We start from the raw sequence: 2,470 nt of genomic DNA, 5'->3' as shown, positions 1-2,470 counted from the left end.
GGTCTCCACGTGAAAATGTCTCGCGTAGCGTCATAGCGTCCGGTACCGGTATAGTGCGCGGGTGCATAGCCTACGGCCTAGTCTAGCGACACACTTCTCCTAACGTGCTAGTATTTCTAGGGTCTCAGCCAATTGTGTTGTCACTGTGAAAATCCAAGTATTGTCACGTATAACAAAGTAGAAGGCGGAAAGAGAATACTACTGCTACGGGTTGACAAGACAAGAGTTCAGCACTCCAGCAGTCTATTGCAATCACCTGCTCCTCTCTCTCTCTCTCTCTCTCTCTCAGTCAAATTGTCGTACAGTACTAATCACTTGCTTTGTCTCTCTCTCTGTCTCTCTGTCGTATAGGTTCACGCTCCATGCTCCCAGCTCTCACATGGTCACTGAATGAGTACATGAGGCTACGATTTTTTTTTAGGTTCAGCTGCAAGTAAATTGCATGAAAAATAGAACTTAGGTGAGCCAATTTCGTTGGAAGGAAGATAGAGGTGCTGCGCTGCACCAAGTCCATTGCGGACGATGCCGAGTTGAGGGAAGCAAGGCCAAACGACGCCAACAAGGCTCGGGCGGGAACGAGCTGCAACCGACAGCGGCGAGTTAGAAGGTTGATGTGTGTAGCTGCGCTGCACCAAGGCCATTTACAGTTTCTTATTCACCAAGTTTATCGCGATTTAGTGTGAAACACGGCCAGATTATAAAAGGAGGCAAGTAACCCCGTGTACCCGAAGCAGACTGGCTAAAATCCATTCCGAGAAAAATAATGGCAAGGCCAACGCACAACTTGCAGCTCTTCCGTTATGTATAAGCAGCCACCATGGTCGTCTCAGTACAAACGCCTTCTGTCTTCTCAGCTTAGTGTCGTCCCTCGCAAAGAACCAGCCACCGCCGCTGCTTTCCGGCCTCCGCTTCCAAGTATCGTGGTCTCCGGCGTCGACGGAAGCAGCAGCAACATGAAGCGCCTCCTCAGACGGCTCTCCCGGGTGGCCGCGGCCGACGCATGCGCCGCCGCCGCGTATCAGCCGCTCCGGCCCGACGCGGCCGCGAAGGCCTCCTCCTCGTCGTTCTACGGCGCGCGGAGGCTTGGCCGCGGCGCGCGCGTGCCGGAGGGGCACGTGCCGGTGTGCGTCGGCGAGGAGGGCGGCCCCATCGAGCGCTTCGCCGTGCGGGCCGAGCTCCTGGGCCAGCCGGCGTTCAAGGCCCTGCTCCGGCGCGCCGCGCAGGAGTACGGCTACGGCCACCCGGGCGCGCTCCGCATCCCCTGCGCCGTGGCCAACTTCCGCCGCCTCCTCCTCGGCCTCTCCGACCCCGGCTGCCAGGCCACTGACGACGACGACGCCGCGTTCTACTACTAGCCTCCTGGCCTTTCTTCCCCGTTTCACCCTCCTCGTTCGGCTCACATGGAGGGCTTGATTGGAAACTGGACCCCTGGCAAAGGCAAAGGGTGAGCGGAGCCAATCGCCAGCTGCTGCGTTCTGAACGATATACCCCTGCGTGGATGTTGTACATACGGAAGTCTCACTGGGTTGGTGGAGGGTAGGAGGGGGATTCTGCCGCATTCTTCTTCTTCTTCTTCTTCTTCTTCTTCTTCTTCTTCTTGTAGCTAGCTCTAGATCTAGCTCTGGTATCTGCAATGGAGCTTCTTCTTCCTCTTCTTCTGGTAGGGATTTTGAGGTCATGACAAGTACATCATGTAAGCCGCAAGGTTGGCCTCATGTGAGTGAATGGATGATTATGCTACTGCAAAAGCTTGCTCCAAGATCTGGTGGTGTAAAATGCAATGCACTTCAAGTCTTCAACGATCTCCAGCTAGCTTTAACAGTTCAGGCAGCCTGGCATAGAATACAATGGTGTACTTCTATGATTAACCAGTTACTAAACTACTTGGGGCTGTGGATGCATTTCTTTTCTTGAACGTCTAGGCTTGTGATGCATATACTTCAGAGGCACTGCCTTCACAACTGCTTGCCAGAAAATCTGGGATTTATGGCCAGGTTCAGAATAGCAAACTGCATATAGAGCCATACAGATACAGTGCGTGTGTATAGGATTTTGCAGAACTTCTTTTCAAAGCGGAGTAAAAAGAAATGTAAGACCATCTACAACCGGACTTGGCATATCTACGCCTCAAACGCCCACGGACGCGTCCGATGACTGGTCACGTCTCAAATAATACATTCCACATCCACATATGTCATATCCAGCATCCTATATTCATACTACCTATGCAACATGATGAACTACTCTACGCGAACGGAGAAAGAAATCGGCATCAAACGGACAACGAAATGCACATAAAACCCACTGCATCATCCAAAAGATCACCGGGAAGTTTTTAACTTTGAACAATTAAAACCGATAATAAAAACAGAAAAGGAGCAAGATCATCACTTCCTCGACGGGCCTTTGCATGCCCTTCCGGTTGCCGACGCGGCTGTAGGCGTCCGCGGCTGGTGGTCGTTGCCGTCAT

General features: G+C 52.7%; 1 protein-coding gene across 1 annotated transcript; it reads left to right on the top strand.

Annotated features, from left to right (window-relative positions):
• Positions 1–761: 761 nt before the first annotated feature.
• LOC123154492 (auxin-responsive protein SAUR71-like) lies at positions 762–1,803 on the top strand. Its single transcript, XM_044573212.1, has one exon. The coding sequence runs from the start codon at positions 801–803 to the stop codon at positions 1,353–1,355; it is 555 nt and encodes a 184-aa protein (XP_044429147.1). The 5' UTR covers positions 762–800; the 3' UTR covers positions 1,356–1,803.
• The last annotated feature ends 667 nt before the right edge of the window (positions 1,804–2,470 follow it).

The sequence above is a fragment of the Triticum aestivum genome, chromosome 7A (assembly GCF_018294505.1).
Source record: "Triticum aestivum cultivar Chinese Spring chromosome 7A, IWGSC CS RefSeq v2.1, whole genome shotgun sequence".
NCBI classification, from domain to species: Eukaryota; Viridiplantae; Streptophyta; class Magnoliopsida; order Poales; family Poaceae; genus Triticum; species Triticum aestivum.
Note: the sequence above shows the minus strand (reverse complement) of the source record. Positions and strands in the feature narration are given on the sequence as shown.